At 44.5% G+C, this 21,726-nt stretch overlaps 2 protein-coding genes across 2 annotated transcripts; both read left to right on the forward strand.

The window, feature by feature from the left end:
- Positions 1-2,383: 2,383 nt before the first annotated feature.
- Positions 2,384-4,015, forward strand: LOC128714545 (ribosomal L1 domain-containing protein CG13096). The gene is made up of 2 exons (XM_053809419.1): positions 2,384-3,060; positions 3,127-4,015. The coding sequence occupies exons 1-2, from the start codon at positions 2,384-2,386 to the stop codon at positions 4,013-4,015; spliced, it is 1,566 nt and encodes a 521-aa protein (XP_053665394.1).
- A 408-nt stretch (positions 4,016-4,423) lies between these two features.
- LOC128715236 (uncharacterized) lies at positions 4,424-5,221 on the forward strand. Its single transcript, XM_053810117.1, has 2 exons — positions 4,424-4,638; positions 4,699-5,221. Exons 1-2 carry the CDS (start codon positions 4,424-4,426, stop codon positions 5,219-5,221), a joined length of 738 nt encoding a protein of 245 aa, XP_053666092.1.
- Positions 5,222-21,726: the final 16,505 nt, after the last annotated feature.

Here is a 21,726-nt window from a genome sequence, read left to right on the forward strand (position 1 = left end):
TCTCCCTCTTTAGCAGTTTCCCATTTAGCATCCTCCTAATGTCCCATCTAACATGAAGGTTAACGCCACACCACACACAACCCCAACGGTTGCAATAAAAACGTGACAAACACACACACATTTTTCCACGTCACTTTTGGATGCTGTGCGGTTCGAATCATCCCTTTTTGGCCACCCTTTGGTTGGCAAGGCGGTGCCGGGATGAAAGGCGATGACACTGACATTGGCACTAGCGCCCCATTCGATTGCATCATGCGCATGGGCCACAACGGACACGGGACGATGCACTTTCCGGTCGTCGAGTGTGGCGAAAGTATCATCCCCGACTGGGGGGTGAGGGTGAGTTGGAAAGAGATAACCGTACCGGTTCTCTCCTTCAAGTAACCGAGGTCAACTGAGAGCACTTTGGACTTTGAGTGGATGTTCCCCTGCTTTTGGGCGAGATTTGACAAATCCTGTGGGAGTTATCAGCAGCAATCCGGGCGAGAGTTTACTTACCTCAATTTTTTCCCGGTCGATACACCGACCGCGTGTCTGTTTGACCTTTTTCAGCGACGTGATGTGAAGTTAGCGAGGTCCTGTGTCCTTGCTGGCCACGGACGAACAAATCGAACGAATGGTTGTCTGTATTGCACCGAACAGTACAACTGGCTGTTCCACGCCAGGAAGCGCTGTAAAAACAACTTTGAAGCCGTGCTGCTATGGCGCGCGCGACCGTCAAGTATATTTACGCCCTGTACCAGTGTGAGCCAGTGGAGCAGCTCCACCATATGCGCAACTGACTTTCCACCAACACACATACGCGCACCGCTGCGTGCGTGTTTCTTTTCACACACTTTTTATTTGTTTTCAACGAAACGAAATTGAACCAGCTGCGTGTAGCAGCAAAGAAACAAGACACCAGTAGCAGAAACAACAAAAAAAAAAAACGCACACTAGATGAAAACGATGGGGTGATGGGACGGGTGTGACCAACAACACTGCATACTTTTGCCAGTTCCGTCGATTTTATTAGCCCGACGCGCACACAACTACACACGCACGCAGCGGACTGTTGGACACAAGGCAACGACGCAAACACTCGCTCGCACACATTTCCAACCCCCGGGACGGGAACAATATTCAGCAGAGGGAGGATGCTTGCCGATGGGGTGGTAATTTAAATAATTTAAACTCAACAATGGGACGAATGAAAGGTTGACGAGAAATAAATTTCAAACAAATTGTGTTTAAGAAAAAAAAATCTCTCCATACACAACATCAAATCTGTTACTTGCTATTGCACTTGTTCACTCACAAACACTTCAACCATGGAAAAGGGGTTGCGAATTTCTGCAACTGTTGCATACATTTAATAACTAGCAGCTGGGCAATTCGTCACGCGTCCGCTGAAACGTTCACGGACTTAACATAAATAGCAGGCGATGCGTTTCTCCCAACTGCAGGAAATGAAAGTTACACACGATGAGCTGCTTCGTGCTGGTTGATGGAAATCATCTAAACCTTTATGCGACACGCAATACACGGTAAGACCCGATTTCTATCGAAGCGTACGGACCGCTATTCTAATGAAAAATTAGCACTTCGAAGCAGCACGATCCACACACAAAAAAACGATACCGGGTAGCGGTGGTTTTGGCACGAATTTTCGCGCGTTTCACAAAAACGTTTATTGTTGTTTAGCGCGCTCGGAGCTCGGTAAACAAAGGCGGCACACAGTACGCGACGATTGTTTGACACACGGAAGGCTCGGATGCTGCGGAAGGTATAAAACGCTAACCTTTTATAGGCAATACACATCACATTATACACCCACACAAAAGTATTTGACTGTTGTTCTTCAAAGCCCTTTTGTTAAGAACGTTCAGGCAACGAAACTGGAATTACAAACGAACGAGGACGACACTGATGCACGTCTGCACGCACCGAGAGCTGCAGTAAGAAAATAGATGGCTGTTGTTTGGTGTTCAACAGCCTGTGATGTTTTCTGAAGGGATTGCATGTGACACGCACACTATCAAACATGGGCTATCTCGCAGGCAGGGATCGTCGATTGACTAAACCTTTCTATTTCATTGTGTTTTACATGGAATTCAATTGAAAAAGATTTTTGTCTCAATATTTCCAATTCTCTAAAACGTCTCCAAAATAAGATGGTTTATTGTTAAATTTGTGAGATGTTGCATTCCTGTTGTCATTCGTTTATATTTTAAATATTTTTTAACCATAACCGTCAATCAAATTTGTTACTTGGGTAAAACGTCGCATGTCACATGACGCTGTCAAGCAAAACGTCAAACAAAAAACAACACGCGCATCGTGCGGTTCGAACAACACGTGCATTTTGTTTAAGTTTATAAAAACTTATTTGTGGCACCCAAAAATGAAGGTAAAAGCGGCGAAAAAGGATAAACCTGTCCGGGAGGAAGTGGTCCAGATAAAGAAAACGAAAACAGGCATTCAAAAGGCGAAGAAACTCAAGGAACCACTGAAACAATCGGCAGCCAAGGTAGCGGCTACCAATGGTGCTGAGGTCGCCGAGGCCGCTTCAGTAAAACTACCCGAAAAGCGTGAATTTTCCATGAAGCTTCAGCTGAAAAAGAAAGCCAAACAAAAGAAACCTTCTGGGGGGAAGAAAAATGAACAAGAAAATTCACCACCGGCGAAGGATGCCAATGGAGCCGTGCCCGGCAAAAGGGCCAAGAAGCAAAAGCAACTGAAAGTTGTACCCGTAGTGGAGGAACAAAAGGAGGAGGACAAACAACCCGAGCCGGTAATTAACGAGAGAAAGAAAGCTAAAAAGGAGTTTGAAGCGCAGGTTAAGGCACTGAAAAAGGAGGAACGAAACTTGGATGTTAAATTACCCAAGAAGTGCAAAACAGAAACGTTGGAACTCGTCCCGAAAGAGCTGATCTCGAAGAAAAGCTTTCAGAAGGTTTACGAACTATTCCGTAAAAAGGGTGATGAGAAGGGAAACAAGCTGTTCGGAGACGATTTAAAGTATAACCTGCAAATTATTAGCGTAAAGGTGCCACGATGTCCGTCAAGGAACTGTCGAATGTAAGTAATTGCTCGCGGAAACTTAGACTGAACACTAATTAAGGTTTCTTTTTCCACGTCCTCCAGTATTCTTCCACATCCATTGCTTCGCCAAGAGGACGACATTTGTCTGATTGTGAAGGACGCGATCCGTGGTCGTGAAGTCGACTATTCACTCACGTTGCACGAATGGGAGGATAAGTTGAAGGACCTGAACATAGGCCACAAGGTGCAGATCATTCCGTTTCAGCAGCTGAAACGCGACTACGGCTCGTACGAGATGAAACGCAAGCTCGCTCAACGCTTCGAACGTTTCCTCGTTGATGCACGCATCAGTGGGCATGTGTTCGCCTTCTTGGGGTCCCAGTTTATAAAGCGCAGTAAAAATCCCACACCTGTCAAGCTGGACAATGAAGCCAAGATCAAGGAGGTTCTAGCGCATGCATTGCAATTGCACACCTACCGTCAGGGCAATAAGGGTAATTCGTCGGAAATTAAATTTGCAGCACACTGGATGCCGGTGGAGCATGCCGTTGAGAATGGATTGGCACTGCTAGAGAAACTCAAGACCGCCTTTCCTGGCGGTTGGTTAAACATACAGTCGATAAACATAACAACGGCCACCGAAAAGTCACAGTCGTTGCCGATCTACGTCAGTACTATCGATCCCAATCTGGTACCGGTGCCGGTTGTGGTTGGTTTACGCGAAAAGTTCGTCAAGAAACAGCAACATTTGATGAAGCAGCGCACTGGAGGTATGTACGAAGTGACCAAAGACGGTATCGTACGGAAGGTGCGCACACCGGAACAGAACGCTGGGGCGAACAATGTGGAGGAATCGGACGTTGAGCTGGAAGACGTTGAACTGGAAGAGGACGATGGCTGGGTGCCGTACGACGATGATCCACAAAGGGCTCGTCGTAAAGGGCGTGGTAGCGGTACGCGTCAACGGGGTCCGAAGATGAGGATAAAGTAAGCTGATTTACTAATATTCAATAAAATCATACGATACCAGCCCAAATGCTCGATTATTCCATTATTTCATCATCTGTGGACTAAGTCTACATAAATGCTGATATGTAAAGGCCATAGAAACATTATTAAACATAGCATTTAATTGATGACAACATGCTTGGCAAGAGCAATTGGAAAACGATCGATTTCGTTTGAATATCATTCTTCCAATTTCAAGGCATTATTCCCTTCCCAATTTCCCACGGTAATCTTTAATCCTCTTAGAATGAAACCACGTTTCCAGTTAGTTCCGGTCGGTGCTCTATGTGGTGGAAGATGAAAAGTTATAAAAACACAGCCCACGCTTTTCGTCGGGTTTATTCTTGATTGAGATCTTGTCTTAGTGAGTACGGAACAGAACAGACGACTAATGGTCAAGGTGGAAGTTATTTTCCTAGCTGTAATGGCATCCGTTTGCCTATGGTGCGTTTTGGCCCATTCTCCTCCGGTGGTGATAGATAAACGTGTGGTGCTTTCGTCCGTCTACGATGCGATCAAAGGGAACAGCGTTGCAACCGTTGGAGAGGATACGCGAAATAAACGAAACGTGCGATATTACACATATGATGATCCGCAAAATGATGAGTACGTATTGAAGCAAGTGCGTTTTAGGTGCTATAGATAGCTAATGTGTATTATCTGCAGTTTATATCCTGGCTATGGTGAAATTGTACACCCCCCACAATCAGGACCGGCGCAAAAACAGTGCAAACCGGAACCATCTCCGGCAGTGCAGTCCATCAGCATTTCCGATCACACCTGGATCGGTATCGGGACGTCGATCATTCACCTGCTCAAGTATCTGATCGCGGGATTAGCCGTGCTGACGCTTCCGGTGCTGTTACTGCAAGCGTTCATTTTACCGTTGAAAATTCTGGTCGGATTAAAATCGGTTGCCGTAGCGAATACGCTTGTGCTCGGTACGTTCCTGTGGAAGTATCTCAATCGACACCGGTTAAGAGGAGATGAAGACGACGACGACGATGATGGGGATCAGCAACCGGGTTCTGGTGCACCCGGAACAATCGATGCCGGTGGAGCTGGATCGTTGGCTAACGGGAACGATAATCGGTTCTTTCCCTTCCGGGCAGAAGATTTTGAAAACATGACTGAGGAAGAGATTAAAACAGCCTTAAAATTGTTGCTTAAACGAAATAAACGATGGTGATGTGTGCTATCAACTAATTGAGCCGCATTAATTTCATCCAACAATTGTAAAAAAGACAGATTTATAAGGTACGCAAATAAACAACGGCCGTTTTTTCAGAAGGTTTTTTTTTTATTTGGTGCATGTTTATTTGTAAAAACTGGGTCAATACAAGTATTGCCCATTTTTCTTTATTCATCATCTTTGTCCTTTTGGAAAGAATGCTACGTCCTTTGACCCATTTGCCGTCCTTCTGTATCATGCCTAATGCGTTCAGCCGCAGTGATATGGCCTGACGAGTTACACCCAGCATGTCTGTAAGCTCCTCTTGCGTTTGGCTGGGGTTTTGCTCCAGTAAAGCCGTCAATTGTTTGTCGGCTAACGTTTTGGGCCTTCCTTCGCGTTGAGCGTCCTCCACGGAGAAATCACCCCTTCGAAAGCATCGAAACCAATCCCGACACCTTGTTTCGCTTAGAGCAGCATCGCTGTAAACACTCGAAAGCTCTTCTTCGCTTGAAACAAAACCAGAAACACCTCCTGCACATGGCGCTTATCCGGCTCAAAATCAGACATTTTCAAAAACTACTTTATCTCGTACGAAATAATCACTAATCTGTTTACAACTTGATTTGTGACGTTTGTGAACGTGCCCCATCGATTTCAAAACGGCCGCTATTTATTTGCGAACCTAATAATAAAGATCTCTATACTTCGTATATCTAAAACAACAGGATTAAGTTGTATGAAAAAGAATCAAAATTATCGATTGGTTGTAATCTAATTTCTAACGGCGAAATAAAACAAAGGCTAAAGAACGGCGAATGATAAACAATAGAAATTGTGTCGAATTCAACGATTGAAAATGTTTCCGTGAAAAGTTTCATCCAAACACCGACAACAAACGTCATTCATTGATAAATGGTGCCACAGTGGTCGTTTCATTCGGTGCAAAATTTCTATCGCGTTTTCACTATTGTTTTCACCATAATTGTATCATATAGCTTTGTAATTCAATGCTTAAAGACTAAGTTAAATAACTTTGCGTAACTCATTAATTTTCCAGCTAAAAATATGTAGAAAATCCCGATTTTTTTAGTGAAATGTCAATAAAAATGTCCATGTGGCAGCCCATGTGTGGGGACGAATCGTCAAGTGCTGTGAATCATAATTCCTTTGCACTCGAGCCACAGTACCGTGGCGGGCTAGAGCAGGACGGTGAAAGCATAAAAAACCAACGCTCTGGTTGAAGTACGTGCATCATCTGCACGGACAAATAAAATATCCAACGTGAAGGTGAGAAAAATATGTGTGCAGCTGGCTAAAAGGAAGGTATTTGCACGGGTCGAAGGTAAACGGGATTCGGTTGTGTGTGTGTGTGTCTTTCCTATAGGGCTCCGCACACGTACCCGTACGACCACAAGATTCGCGTACGCACGGTAACAGGAAGCAGTGACTCGCGGGTGAAACAATACATCATACACAAACACCCCGTAGTTGGATGAAATTCATATCGACTACGACAGAACAACGGGGGCCCGGGTAGCCGTGTTGTGGCCACTGTTGCGTGTTATTTCTTGGTGACGTATTTTCTAGAAGTTCACTGTAGCAACCGCGCAAAACAGCATCGCGATTTCGCTTTTGGGAATGCTACCACAATGAGTGATTTATGACGGATTAGCCTACTGCCTGGTTTTACAGTCGCGATTGTGTCCGGTGGGTCGTAAAAGTGGTGAAAATTTCAACAACGTCTACTGTACGCGTGTGAGTGTGTGTCTGACTAGGTGGGTGGATGAAAAGTGCCAGGAAAATGCCACAGTGATCCGAGCAGTGTGAAACGTTGGGGTGGGTTCCGGATCAGCGGAACTGTGATGTCGAAAAACCGCTACGAAGTGCCGTCAACCTATAGACAACGCCGTACACAGCGCAACAAAATCCGGCAGGGAACGCATCCGATCACAATCACGCTGAGAAGAGACCGTAACATTAGCGTTTAAAACCCGTCTTATTACACATCCGGGGATTTTTTTTTTAGGGTTCGTGCGAGAAGAACCGCCGCGTCGATATTAATTCACACGAAACACGCGGCCGGAAACGAGAATTCGCAAGTGTGTGCGTTCGTGTATGATTGCACAGGTGCTCGCGACACAAGTGCCATTATCATAACCATCCTCCGTTCCGTGATCACATCACGCTCCAAGGCCCGCTGCCGGCCCCCCTGCGATATAAGCGACAGTTTTTGAGTACGTGTGTTGTGCTTTGACATTTCGGTACCACGATTGGGCGCGACAGGATACGGCTGCTCGTTGGCGAGGGGGAGGAAGAGGAGGAGGAGGACGAGGAGACGGCATACCGTTCGGACGCTGAACGGGGACGGAGCTGGCCACCGTACGGTGCGGGCAAATCAAACATGACGAAAAAATCGTTAAGAAAACCCATCATGGTGCTGCGTAGCCGCAAGACGGCCATCATCAAGGACGGCGTGATAACGGTAAGTCGATTATTGTAATTGACCAACGCTACTAATGTGTGCTTCTTGGGCATTTGTTAATTTCCGTTTAAGGGTCGGTCCGTCGAATGCTCAACGAAATCATTCTTTCGAGCAACAGTTTCCACTCTTTGGGGCGAATCTTTCCCGAGTCCTCGTTTGAACAATCAAACTAATGCCTAGCAAAAAGAAAACAATTGGTCGGATTGTGGCAACGTGTGCTTTAGCAAACTCACCCCCTGGCACGGGGGGATTTTACTTCCAATGCGCTAGTAATCGGGGTGTCTACGTGTGAGGTACGTGAGACACACCGCCTAAGACAGTTTGTGCCACACGGTACGGGTGTACGTAAGCGTACTAATGTAATTTGCATGAACGCGAAAACCACGACCAATCTGTTGCGATGACGCGAAGCGGAGAAGAAAAACAAACAAGAAAAGCAAAAACCCACCCAGGTTCACCTTGAAAAGAAAGAGAAACTGTCCACGGCGAGGCTCGTTGTTGGGGGATTAGGTTGTTTTTTTTTTGTTTCATTTATGAAGAGTGTGCAAAATTTCACCAAAGCGGAAATTACGGTTGAAACATAGTTTCACTATCGTTTGCTGTTTTAGAATTTTCAAATCATGATTCTTCTTGCGCGCGGTAGTAATTAAGGTACAATTAGTTCCATCAATAGCTGGAAGCATTCAGATAGCGAGAGGGACCCGACAGTCAGTTAATTGATGCACCGCGATCATGCTGATGATCTTTGGCTCGATTCGATTCGCTGCGTCGCGGACTTGACAGTGAATTCAAGGGTGGTGGTAGTTGCCTTTTTTTGGAACCGGTTTTTACACACATCCTCCCTACTCGTATTCGATCTGCTACAGCAAACATGCTGGAACACGCATGAGGTCGCGGTTCGGTACCGGTGGACGATTGCTTTCCAACAAAGCAAAGATACAAAAATTTCCATCCACAAGTGCGGATCAGGCGATAGTTTCGTAGAAGAATGAAAAAGACGTGAACAGAGGTGAAGCAAACGTACGAAAAGCATGTTCATAAACTTGCGACTGGCGTTACTTTCTACTTGACCACCTTCCACCAGGCGTGTGTACGTACAGCTGATCAGCTGAATCGATTCGTTGGCCAGCCTTCGAGATGATCGCCACAGGCGTCAGTGAGACAGGGTGGTGACAGGAGAGGGGTTTCGAAGGTGCGTACATGAACTTGACCGTGATATTGAGCTGCGGGCACTCGAACTCTCAGGGCAAAACCGGAGGTTCGTAATGATAGTGGATTATCGCTCTCCCCTTCTCCGGACCAAATGACCCTGTTCGTGTTTTGCTCTGTGCTGTCCGCTGCTAACGCTATCCCGCGTCAGAGAAGCTGGCGCGAGTTTGAGACTTAAATTACACATTAAAACATCTGATTTAAAAACAATCATATGGGTCCGTATCTTCATGCCAACTTTGCATTTCAAGTGCCCTGAATAGGCATTGATTTGTTTTGTTGTTGGTTTTGGTTCGCAAACCATTTTTGGCAACTTGGGAATCCGGTTTTCCGATTAAGTCGTGTAGGTCAGTGTTCACATTCGCTTACCGAAGCGTTGGCGATTGCATTTTCAACATTTTTGTTGACATTTCTTTTAGACATCTTCATGCCTTTTTTATTTTTTACGTTCGATGCAATGTTTCAGTTTTATTTTCTTTTTAGAACGAAAGGTTATTGAGAAATATCTGTCTACCATGGTTTGTTTTATGAAGCGAATGCAAACATTTGGACCGCACTCGCCGTGGATGGTACAGTACTCGCCATATCGCCCACCAAAGACGTCACCATATGGCTAAGGAATCTTCCCGGCTCAGCGGACTGGTCTGGAAATAGCATTCGGAATCGTTCGCTTTTTTTTTGTTCTGCTGTACCCAGAGCTCATCCCGCCCAACTAACAAACAAACAAAAGGCACTGTTTTTACAGATGGACAGTGTGGTCTGTTGGTGTGCAGTATTTTTACCGTTTGGGAGTTACGTAAATTCACCAACCGGTACACTTACGTTAAGGAATATTTGCTTCTGCAAGTGCACGCGTACGTTGTTTTCTTCTTTACACGGTCTTACAACCAAATGTGACCCATTTTTCACAGTTTTCCTCGAGCGTATATTTGCATCACTCGTGAGATGGAAAGGTACCCTCGGGCAAGACATGTTTTTGTGGTAGTTTAAATGAAAGTTCTTCATAGTTTGAAACCACTTTCAAGTAGCACATGATGTGGCGTTGGGTTTATTAATTGGTAACATTTCATTACCACGAGTTCTGTGTGCTTTTTCATCCTTTTCGTATTATCTTCTCTGATCAGAAAACTTTATTTGTTGTGTGCAAATATTTTATTTTAAAAGCACCAAATTTTGTTTACAAAATTGTTACTCCAACTCTAATTTTTCAAACACCTTAGTAATAAGTAATAGTAATAAGGCTTGGCTCGCAAGACGTCGATAGTACAGAGAATAAAAAAATAAAGAGATCAGATAAAAGATTTAATTGGAAAAATCCAAATCTTGATTCAGTTTCAACATCTAGATCTAGATTTCAGTCATCTAGAATAACCTGATCAAGATCACTAGGGCAGGTTTAAATAGAGAATTTTGATCGACAATTATTGGATACCAGTTGTCCTTTGATCGAACTTCAGTTTGCGAAATATGCATTAAATTGTTTTATTAAATATTAAATTCCACCACTTTTTCCGGCTTAATGTTCGTTTAATTACAAATGAAAATGAAGATGAAAAAGCCAACATTAATTTATTCATTAGTTTCGTAAGTAAAATATAATAAATTGCCAGCAGTGCACCAAATGAAACTCTCTTTGCAATCCACTGTTTCGAAGGGTACTAAAAAATGCATTACTGCAAATAATTTGCAAGGTATTTATTTGCACCTGATACCATGCCATGCAACAACAGCAAAAAAAAAAAAATCTTCGCAGATTGAAAATGTCCAAAGGTCAACTGCTCTTGCTCAGTAAACGGGGCCACAACCTGACGGTAAACATCCGGCACAATCGATTGGGATATCAATCTGCACATCAATCACATCAATTGCACCAACGGTCGCAACGGTGCTGCGAAAAGCTAGACCGGAAGCAAGCGAATGGATTTTTAACAACACACAGCCCCATGTGACCTATTTGTGCGGAGGATTATATCTTGTTTTGCTTTTCATTTGCAGCGTTCCGATCGGATGAGATGAGAAAGTCGGGACGGGCGAGTACACCCAGGGACGGGAAACCTGTGCCTTTCATTAACACCGTCCCGAACGCGACCTCCTCCTATCGGTTATGTTGCGAAATGGAATGGATTGATTGAATGGACGGATTGCTCGCTTGCAATATCAATTATCAACTCCGTTATCAGTAAGCTCCCTTCCAGTCGTGCAACGCGCGAGTACATCTCTTGTGCGTTGTCACGATGGGCCGACAGATATGGGCCGTATTACCCAATGCAATACTTCCGCTCGTCTGTGCGATAACTGACAAATTATTGGATTAATCTCGCTTTCTACTTCGTTGCACCTCTTTTTTTTTGGCTTCAATCGCGTAAAACGCTTTGTAGTTCGATCGTTGATTGAAAGCGATTAGTCATGTTCAGGGGGGTGCCGCTTCCCCACAAGATTAACCCATTACGGATTTTGTTCACAGTTTAATTTAATTTGTCTTTATCATGATTAGTGCGCCGGTAAGACGAATCTGATGGAATGAATTAGTATTTTAATTCACTTGTAGCATGCAAATCGCATTAAAGTTTCACCCCGCCGTGTGTTTCGTTTCCCGGTTCAAAGTAAGTGTTGATAAATAATTGAGTTCACTTGAGTTACGAATTTTAACCTCAGGTTGGAGATTAACGAGCCAAACTCCAAGTTGATGGTGGCACCGCCAGCGGCCCTGCTAATTTACACAGGTGGAACGTTCATAAAGGGGAGCGCTCTTTCGAAGTTGTCCAAAATTTCATCTATCTTGGGTCAAAAGTCATCACCGACAACAACATTGATGTTGAGGTATGTGCTGAAGAACTGGCTGTCAACCGGTCTTTTTACAGTCTGAAGAAACCTCTCTATTTGAAAACACCTGTCGCTATGTAGAACCTATATAATTCCAGTACTCACATGCGCCTTTAAGACATGGACTATGTCCAAAACTGACGAAACCCTCTTAGCCGGCCTTTCGGAAGGAAGATGCTCAGAAGGATTTTTTGGTCCCCTTGTGTGTGCCGCCGACAATGACGAGCTCTAAGAGCTGTTGCACGGCGAATTCACTATCGTACAGCGGATTAGACTCGTGACGCTCCGGTGGGTTGGTCACGTCATGAGAATAACTCCGGAAAACCCAGCCAGTGAAGTCCTTCATGATCATCCACATGGAGACAGAGGAAGAGTGATGGTGTTGATGCGTCTGCCAGAATGGTCGGGATAATGGGTTGGCAGACGATGGCACTCGGTCGTGAGCGTTTTAGAGGACTCTTGCAGCGGGCCAAGACCACGAAGCTGTTTTAAATTTGGATATGCCAAGAATTCGCAGAAGCTGAAGATGAAAAGCACGAGTGACATTGCAAGTTCTTAGTCTTAGGTACAAAACATGCATTTAGAAGAAGATATATTTCTATTCGCTTTTTCTAAGATACACTTAAGTAACTTTTCATTTAATTTAGCATAAAAGTTTACCTGAAAGTGGAGTACAACGTGGTTCCATTTTTTGCGCGCAAATAGTTTCCCGTGCCAGATGTTGTTTCACAGAGCGTCGGGTGCAGCATAAAGGTATACGGTGCTAAATTTTACATGTTGCCCATAAAAGCTACCGCACTTGCTATTTGCGACAGTTGGTGTTAAATGGTCGAATGTGTGGACTTTAGCACCATTATTTCGGCACTGAAAAGTGTAAAAATTAGCGCAAGCAAAAGTGTGTCACAATCAAGAGTTGGTGTTCAATTGCGATTGGGCGCCCATTCGAATATATCGCAGTAATCGCACTAAAACTTCAAGCAATTTCATTCAATCGTTTGTAATTTCGAGGTTTTATTTATAGTGAAGATTCGCGACCGCTACTACCCCCGATATTGATTGAAATGAATTGAAGTTGATCAAACTGTTTGCCTTGTCGTGTTGAATCGCTATGCTATGCTCTTTTCCTTTTCACACGTCCTTGCTAGCTCGAAGCAGTGCGCTGTCCTATGTTTGACCGCAGGCATAACACATAGCCCCTCCCTACGGGAATCCTTCCACCGACGCGGCGTCTCAGACGTTGACCGAATGCAATTGTCCCCGATGATTGAATTTGCATGGGTGCAGCGTTGTTTGTCGGCCGTGTCGGTTCCAATTGCAATTTTCTGCCACCGGTTGCAGTACGGCACCTTCACAACTTGTGCTGTGGAGTTCTGGAAACTGCAGAAATTTTAAAATTTACATGTCTATTAGGGAGTAGTAAAACGTATCTGATGTCTGATTACTAAATATATCACTTCAGCGTAATTGTTCAAACCCCTGGAGTAAAGCAATTTCACTCAATTAGCAGACAATTTTATGCCTCCACTTATCAGCACTAATTCTGATGTATTTAAAGTTCCAGATGCGGGAGAGCGATGGCAAAAGGAGGACAAATTTTGATTAATTTCATGCGTCCAACAGTCAGGAACGCTTTCGCCCACCCAGACGGCGGCCGGTGTGTGATGCTGACGCGAGAGTCATACAAAGTCAAGCACGTCCACGCTAGTGCCAGATGGAACAAAACAAACCAAGACACTTGGAGGCAGAATCGAAACAACACAATTTTGCACCGTCGCTGTTGAAGTCGAGATGGTTGCTTAGGCGGAGGTCGGGAAGGAAGGCCCGGAATGGCGGGACTCTCCTATGCTAGTTGATCGCTTTATATCTCTGGCCAATACCCAACCGCGACTAGCGTTATTGTTGAGTGTTGGGCGAGCTCAGCTAATTTATTGTCACCTTCTTCTGGCCTGCGAAATGGGAAGAAGCAATCGTGGTTACCCTCGTGCAACTGTGGTGGTCGCGTTGACGTCAATGACGGTGGTTACGGCTGGGCAGTGTGTTGATTGTGGGGCTTTATTGTTGGTGTTGCCCCTGCTGTGTGTGTGTGGAGACTAGTGGTCGCGTGGTTTTGCACATTGTTTCGTCGTCTCGTGTACGCACGCGATCAAGTGGAAAGCATAAGATGCACGTTCCGGGTGGCAATGTATCCGAACTTTTCGTCCGAGGTTGAGGTGGGCAATATTGCATTGGCGTAGGATGAGCCTATGAAGCTAGTGTGCATTGGGAGGAGATTATTTATTTGCGTATTGCTTTTTGTTTTCTTTGGTTATTTCCGCTGCGTAGCAATATGACTTCCTCTACAGAACATGTTTATGTGGTGGAACGCTTATGTACATGACTCAAACTTATTTTTATAGCTAACCCCCGCGTAGGTTGTCAAAGGTCTTTCCGCCGTCGATTCCAGGCGCTTTGCCCGGTTAGTTTCATACCGAGTGCTCTAATCTTTAATTTTTAGGGCCGGCTTTATGGAATTCATCATTCCTCCCTCGGCTGTCCAGTCCCCGTCGGCTCCACTAGCGGCAATTAAACGCGATGAGATCATGTACTAGCATTTGTATGTTGTGCTGAGATTTTGTAAGAAAACTAACAATTAAGCCGTGTGTGGGTGTAACGATGATAATAGCATACATGAGCCCATGCGGTATCGGGTTCGAGGGAATTTTTTTTATTTGCATGAGGGCTTTAGTAATGGACCGGTCTGAAGTGGATGGGAGCAGTGTAATTAGCAGGCAAATTTATTGCCACTACGTAGATTTGCCTTCAAGTCGAGTTTTAGCTGGCGACACTTAAAATTGTGCTGCGTATGATCTAATCCTATGTGCTTTAGTCAAATATTGATAAAGGAACTAATGTCTATATTTTGCTTTCTCGTTTCAGGTAATGTATCGAGCAGAACTATCATATTCCACACATTTTTCGAAACAGGCCAATGATGATGACGAAGGAACGGCAGTAAAATATATTTATTTGCCTACAGAAAAGATAAGAACGCACAACGACGCTCGGTGATAAGCAATGGGTAAAGGTTCTTTCGCTTCAACGAGATCATACACGCGTTCGTTTTCGTTCGGGAAAATCGTTTGCTTATCTTCTTTTGCAGCTGGTTTTCGGAATTAATGCAAAAGGTTGTGTATTGTGGAATTAATCATATTCTTTATTTATTTTTAGTTGTTATGTTATTTGAGATAATGGATTTGAAGGTACTATAAACTTCGTTATATTGGAGGTACATCAAAGTCAAAGACCAATCGATGACTCAGTGCAATCCAGACTTCAACTCAGTTCGAACATGTAGTTTAAGTTAAATTGGTGTCGATGTGGCATCAGACAAACAAATCAGCTAATTAACTGCAACACAAACTCTGTTTGCAACCGTTGAATTGCACCGTTTTCTACTTATCGTTTCGAAGCAGAGTATGGCACCCCAAACGATAAGTTCGGTTCACCTGTCAGTTGGCAGTGGCCAGACCAGTGAGAGCGAAAGTATGAGCACAGTATCGTTTTGTGGCCAATTTGAATGCTAATATCCGCTCGGTCTCTCTCTGTCTCTCCCTCTCTCGTCATCATCCAACCAGTGGGCCACTGTTTGGCAGAGAATGAAACACATTGCGTTGCACTCGGGGTGAATGAATGGGGGGGTGAGATGTGTTTTATGGCTCTGCACTCAAATGCACGAAGCACGAGTTCTGAGCAACAGAACCGTGCGCTCTGATGATACTCTCTTTTGTGTATAACCACGAACGTAATGGCCCATCTGCCTCCCCACTGGAACGTAAACATTCACCCCATTCTTACCGCTCATCCTGGATGCCCTCCACTCACACCAAGGGTTTCTTACGTGGATGGATTGGATGTTAAAAATTAGCACCCTGTCGAGAGATGGAACCGCTCACGCGCTCACCGTAAACCAACCGATCGAGAGCCAGCTACGCTCTTTGAACGCGGCAACTCGGCGTTCTCCGGTCAGCTTCCGACGTGGTGGCCTTCGTTTAGCAGCAGTTCGTGGTTTACCATCGAACGCGTATGAAGCCGTTCGTCGTTTTTGGTTTCTTATTTTTTCGGTGAACAAAAATGGTGGAGTTTTGTGGTGTTGTTGGATCGGTACAGCAACGGTGACTGTTCGCCGCGGTTTCTTCGACCATTTCTGGTGAAAAACGACAATCGCTGACTGCCCCTGCACAGGGCATTGTTGTCCACACAAGAAACACAAGCATCCATCTATTTTGGGATGAAACTCATCCAAGCAGCCAGAGAGCATCAGAGGAAGCAGTGAATGAAAATTCCTTCTGCACAGTGTCAATTGTGTTGGTGGTTGTTTGAGAGCGTTGAAGAAGTAAAAGGTTCTGTTGGTGTGAAAGAATTTTTCATCTGTTCATTGTGTGGTTGAAGCAAAACAAAAAAGAGAGAGTGCAAAAAAACCAACTCCGTGCGAAACGAAATTGCACCCCACGGTTTTGTCCCACGGTGAAGATCGATGTGTGCATTCGCGTGTGTATTCATTTTCCCAGTGCGACAATAATCAAGCGTATTCATTTCCTATTCTTGCCGTGCTTTTTGCTTCGGTGGCTAATCCGTACCAACATTTCGGAAACAACCTGCTGTGCGTAGTTCTATTTCAATCGGAAAAGCCATCTAATCATTCACTGTGGGGTGTGAATCCCAATAAAAAATGTGCAATCTTATTCGATAAAGGAATACAAAAGCAATAATTCCTACTATACGTTACGAAAGCTGGCAGCTCTGGTGGAAAGATAACATACCCAGTCGAAGTTAAAAAGACGTGCAAAAGCATCTCGTGTTGGAATTTTAAAACGTTGTGACCGCGACACGAACTGCGCTGATGCCTCACACAGCCCTGTCCAAGAGACGGACATATTTGGCACGATTCGAACAACAACAAGGCACGGAATGCAAGCCACGACGGCACAACAGCCACCACGGCAACAGCAAGGGAAACAACAACCTTCCAGAGTATGTATAAGCACGTTAGAATATATGTGACGCTGTGGTATAAGCGGTAGGAAGAAAGGGTAAGCGACGGTATCTTTGCTGAGACATTTAATCCTTCATGTCGTTGGATTCTTTTTATGCACTCCCAAGCATATTGGGTGGATGATGTACTGCTGCTCGTCAAGGATGTACCCGCAGTGAGAGCGAGAGAGTGAAAAAAGGAACACTATTAACGCGAAGTCTCCAAAATGGACATAAAAGAAGGACACAAGACACACGGCACGAACTGCAACTGGAAGGAGGAGGGACCCGTCTAATGGCGTTCTGAACTTAATACTAGATAGTACTATAAAAAGGCGATCGCACAAAAGCAAAGGACCATCAAAACCTTTCTAGCGCGGATGAAGGAGCGCTGGTAGAAGTATCGCGCCAGAGAACGCACAAAGAGAGATCCTTTCTGCCTGGCATCCTCGTGAGACGGTTGACAGCTTACCATGCTTCAAAACCTGCTCACCAATACACCACGAATCTAACGACGAATTCCGGTCGTATTTTGCTTTCTTTCAAGGTTCCCAATATATTTCACTCGCTCGTTCTACCGCTTCGTTTGCGTGTCGTTTCTGGCGCGTTTGACGCCTATCGTGCTATCTAAAGCGACACGGGCATCGAGGAACGCCACGTTGGGTTGGGGAATCACTGGCCGACAGTTGATGGCGGTTTGGGAATGAATGGAGCTGGAAGATGACGAAAAATTAGTTAAAGATTTTCGTCTCCCTCCCGTTTTTGGTCCGTTTAGGTAGCGTTTTCCTTTCGTATCAATTATGTAACAGTGTCGCCATATCGTCCTTCCGGCGGGGCTCGAACGGAAGGTTGGTAGTTGAGCGAATGTTTTATTTTCTTCTATTATTGATTGATTTTTTTTCTGTGTTGTTCTTCCATGCTCTCTAGCATGAGGTGAACGAGTGTGCTTCTCCTAGCACGGTTTGCCGAATAGCAACACATTACGTAATGTTTGTAAAGTATCCCGGTGTGTGTGTGTGTGTGCCCGCGCCTATGTGTTGTGCTTGGGCCTCAAAACGATGAACTCATGATCTCGCATGAGAGCATCGAAGGCAGAAGGTAGTCGATTGGGATGGGATGATGCTGTCATCACATCACGACCGATGATTTGTTGCACCGCGTCGGTTGGTGCGTTGCAATCGTTCGACCAAAGTCGCGAGACGAATCGTCTGACGTGGAGATGATGCCGGTGGGTCATCTTACTGGCCTGAATGATGATAGTGATGGATGAGTTGCTAGGGGAGAGGGAGTTCCCCCTTCTCGCTCGCTGAGGTCTAGGTCAACCGCTTCGCTATTGGCACGAATCGGCGATGTTGGTCCTGCCTCCTACTGCTAATGGGAAGAACATCAATTCTTTTGGCCTCTAACATCCTGCCGCACGTCGTACACTGGTTCGTTTCTGTACGTTGACCATGGGCAAGGACACCGAAACGCAAAGCCAAGCACATATCTAGAACTAATCGAGAACCGCTTTGGAACATTGCCCCGTGATTGGAATTGTGTGTGAGTGTGTGTGTTTTTTTGCCTTCATTTAGTTTGTGGAGAACAATTTGCGAGATAAAATATCCCGGCATTTGGTGCAGAAAGCGGGTGTTTCGCTGATATCGATTTTGGCAGCAGTTAGTGTTACTCTATACCAGGTTGCGGGTTTAGCTTTGCCACGGTAGCAAAAACCGACATGATAGAAGATAAATGAATCCGTACGACGACAACATGGCGCTAGGTCTTTTTGGGCTAAAAAGGGGTAGAATTGGAGAGTCTCTATTTACCAGTATTCATAACATTGGACAAACGGATGGTTGTTTATAATAGCGGACAAATCCTTGAGGTTTTGGTTTAAATAATGTCTAAGAACGGTTCTGAACCTTGTTTCGCACTTATTTTAATTTGATATTGCAGTTTGTCACATTTGGAGGAAGACTTTGTTATAAATTTCCATTGTTTTTTTATCCAAAGTTTAGCTGATGCCTGGCAATAGGACGACGATTGTTGGGTGAATCTATTTCAGCTGCATGCATCTGAATAAATCTTTGAACTAAATGAACGCATCTGAATTTCTATTCCAAAAGTTCGCAAGTTCTGTAATTCATGAATCATCTAAGATTAATGACTTCCAAAAATCCTGTCCGCTGTGAGGCCTCTCGGCCATCGGATGCTAGAATACCATTTCGCGTAGGACCTGCACAGGACGCCATCTTCGACAGTGTTCTGAGGATTCATGAATCTTTTGAGAACCTGATTTGAATAACTGTTTACTGGACTCTAATGATTTGGGGCGGCCCGGTGATGGTAGCGGCGCCGATCTTCACACGAACGGATCGGATCAAAATCCCATCCGAACCGATCCTTCGTACGCAGGACTGACTATCCAGCTAGGGGTAAATAAAGTCACAGAGAGTCATAAATGGTAGAACTCTTGTGATTGTTGTGCCGTCAAACAAGAAGAAGGACTCTAATGATTCATACAAATGGCCCTTCTCAAAAGATTCATTACAGTGTTTAGCAAGTCACTTTGCGAGGTGAATGGCATAGTTCGCTGGTTTAGAAATGTTATTTTCTTGTCCAATGAAGTAATTCCTCTCGCTCAGAATGTAAATCCGTTGGCTCGATATGATGTAAGCGACGATTGCTTTGAGTTTTTCACTGGGATTTTGAATTGCAAACACTGCCGAACGGAATGTGGTCCTGTACATGTGTCAAACCGAATCCAAATCATATGTAAACAAACCATCTTTGAAGAACGACCTTTTTTGTAATTTTGTGATATATTTCAAATAATATTAACTAAAATATTGTTCATTTAAAACTCGCGCAAAGAGTGGTTAAAATTAATTGAAAATATGGCTCAAATCACGACAAAGTGCAGCCCAAAATCCCAGTGAAAAAGTTAAAGCAATCGTGGCTAAAATCCTATCGAACCAGCGGATTTACACTTTAAGCGGGAGTAAATACTTCATTGGACACGAAATACATTTCTAGACCGGCGAACTATGCCATTAACTTCGCAAAGTGACTTGCCAAACCCTGTAAGCACAGTACTCATGAAAATTGAACAGCCTATATTTACTAACATATTTTGATTCACAAGTGTTGTACAAAAACATATTATTGCTGTGATGTTTATTCAAAGATTGTGAGTGCAAACATATCTTGCAATCGATCGCAAGCCCCTGTTGGCCATACGGGTATTAACTAACATTGCGTCGAAAACGTTAGCTGTTGTTGTGTTGGCAACATCGGGAAATAGGAAAGGATTAATGTGGCGTAGAGTTAACGTCCATCGGCTAACAAAAATATCTGCATTCCTGCGAATGCTAATGGGATTACCGCGATGTGATTCGAGCTAACCCCCGTAATGTGTCGCATGGGCAGGCCACAATCGATGAGTTGCTAACGAGTGACAATGAGTTGAACTCGACACGAAACGATCGTCCGACAAGCAGTCGCTTGTAGAACATGCCCAGCGATAGATGATCGCTTTCGGTAGAAAAATTATGCCACTTGTTTATCCTCAAGTTTCGGCAGAATAAACCTTCGACATTGTTGCATATTTCATGAGATTTCCCTTTCCCCCCAAAACAATTGGTAATTAAAGCACCTTTGTTTAATTATTTTGCTCATTACTGCGGCTTCGGGGACGTTTTACCGGTGCCGTGGTGTCCTTTCTGACCTTTTCCGAGCAACTTATTACATTGTGTACTCTAAATTGGTGATTTTGCTTTGCTTCCGTGACCGATAATTTGGTCCATTTCGCTACTCCGCAGTGGGGTTGAGTGTACACCGAACGTCAAACCGTTTGTTTGCTGCTGGAGCAATCGCTACACAGCAATCGAATGCCAAATTTACCTTTGTTGTGTCATGTTGCGGTAACCGCGGCACAATGTGTATTCCAATCCATTTGATTGCAGTTACTACACCAGGAAGGTGACCGGGCTGGGGAGTACGTGTTTTCACGCTGAAATACCCGCGACCCGTCCCGGTCTTGGAGTGGCCGGCGTACCGGTCAATATTGACAAAACTCTTAGCATTCCCCGCTATCTTGGCGACTGGCTCTAGTGGCGGAAGGCGTAGTGCGGGCTCTAGTGCTCTACTTCCTGCCTTGAGTGTTGTTTGGTTATGGTTGGTCGATAAAAAGGGGTGAGCTGATGGCACTGCCGGACCTGACGAGATGATTGTGTTTGAGTAACCATTCAAAGGAAAGTGCTAAATTAGCACCTTTCCGCCACGGTGCACATTGTAAATGGGGCTGAAATTTTAAACCGACCGTCGTTCGAGAGATCAGTAAAGACCGATCAACTTTTATCGAGGTTGTTCCTGTGTCTGTACCATGCCCCATGGTGGTGGTGAATTCTTGCAGTGTCTGGCGTTTCTATGTAACCCTGCTATATGAGGCATGAGTTTTAGACAACGTTTGCGTATGACATGATGCTAATGAGAGCTTTGTTTGTGAAAGCTTAAAGAGAGGGACACTGGGTTTTAATAATAAAAGACAACCATAAGGATTAGGGCTTTTAGCTACTTCTCAACTAAGTCTAAAAAATGGCGACACACGAGAAAAGCCTCTCATTAATGCGCAAAAGCAACAATTTATATGATAATTTTCACCACTTCCTGTATTCACACAATACCTTCCATGCGTTTGGTTGATAAATTATGGTTTAAATAACTAATTTCCTTGTGCTTTTGTGTGTTTATGGCAGGATTTTATCGATCGTTCGCATCCACCTTTCAATGGAGGCGCCTGGTGCTGTATGGAACAATGAACTTCTGGGTGTAATTTCTATTGTTTTTCTTCACCGCACAGAATGACACACGATGTTGGTGTATCGCATTGTAATGCAGCTTTCCGTAGCTTAACTGTGTATTTTTTTTTTCACTTCTTCGGTACTGCTCTAGAGCCGATTCCGTAAAAGTCACGCCCAACCCATTAATCAAATAATCTACATCTTTGGGTGAT

Source organism: Anopheles marshallii, chromosome 3, assembly GCF_943734725.1.
Source record: "Anopheles marshallii chromosome 3, idAnoMarsDA_429_01, whole genome shotgun sequence".
NCBI lineage: Eukaryota > Metazoa > Arthropoda > Insecta > Diptera > Culicidae > Anopheles > Anopheles marshallii.